The sequence below is a fragment of the Mastomys coucha genome, unplaced genomic scaffold (genome assembly GCF_008632895.1).
Source record: "Mastomys coucha isolate ucsf_1 unplaced genomic scaffold, UCSF_Mcou_1 pScaffold21, whole genome shotgun sequence".
In the NCBI taxonomy this organism is placed as follows: Eukaryota; Metazoa; Chordata; class Mammalia; order Rodentia; family Muridae; genus Mastomys; species Mastomys coucha.
In genome coordinates, this window is record NW_022196904.1 from 39,215,220 (window position 1) to 39,215,561 (window position 342).

The 342-nt window shown below is 44.4% G+C and overlaps 1 protein-coding gene across 1 annotated transcript in view; it reads left to right on the forward strand.

The window, feature by feature from the left end:
• The window catches only part of LOC116101230 (ribonucleoside-diphosphate reductase subunit M2-like), a 4,599-nt gene that overhangs the window by 2,073 nt on the left and 2,184 nt on the right, over window positions 1-342 (forward strand). The window contains 1 exon segment of the mRNA XM_031384872.1: window positions 64-324. Within this exon segment, the coding sequence (XP_031240732.1) occupies window positions 64-324 (261 nt within the window).

Here is a 342-nt window from a genome sequence, read left to right on the forward strand (position 1 = left end):
TTTCCAATGAGCTTATTAGCAGAGATGAGGGTTTACACTGACTTTGCCTGCCTGATGTTCAAGCACCTGGTGTACAAGCCATCGGAGCAGAGAGTAAAAGAGATAATCACCAACGCGGTTAGGATAGAGCAGGAGTTCCTCACGGAGGCCTTGCCTGTGAAGCTCATCGGGATGAATTTCACTTTGATGAAGCAGTATATTGAATTTGTGGCCGACAGGCTTATGCTGGAGCTGGGTTTTAACAAGATTTTCAGAGTAGAAAATCCGTTTGACCTCATGGAAAATATTTCACTAGAAGGAAAGACAAACTTCTTTGAGAAGCGTGTAGGCGAGTATCAGAGG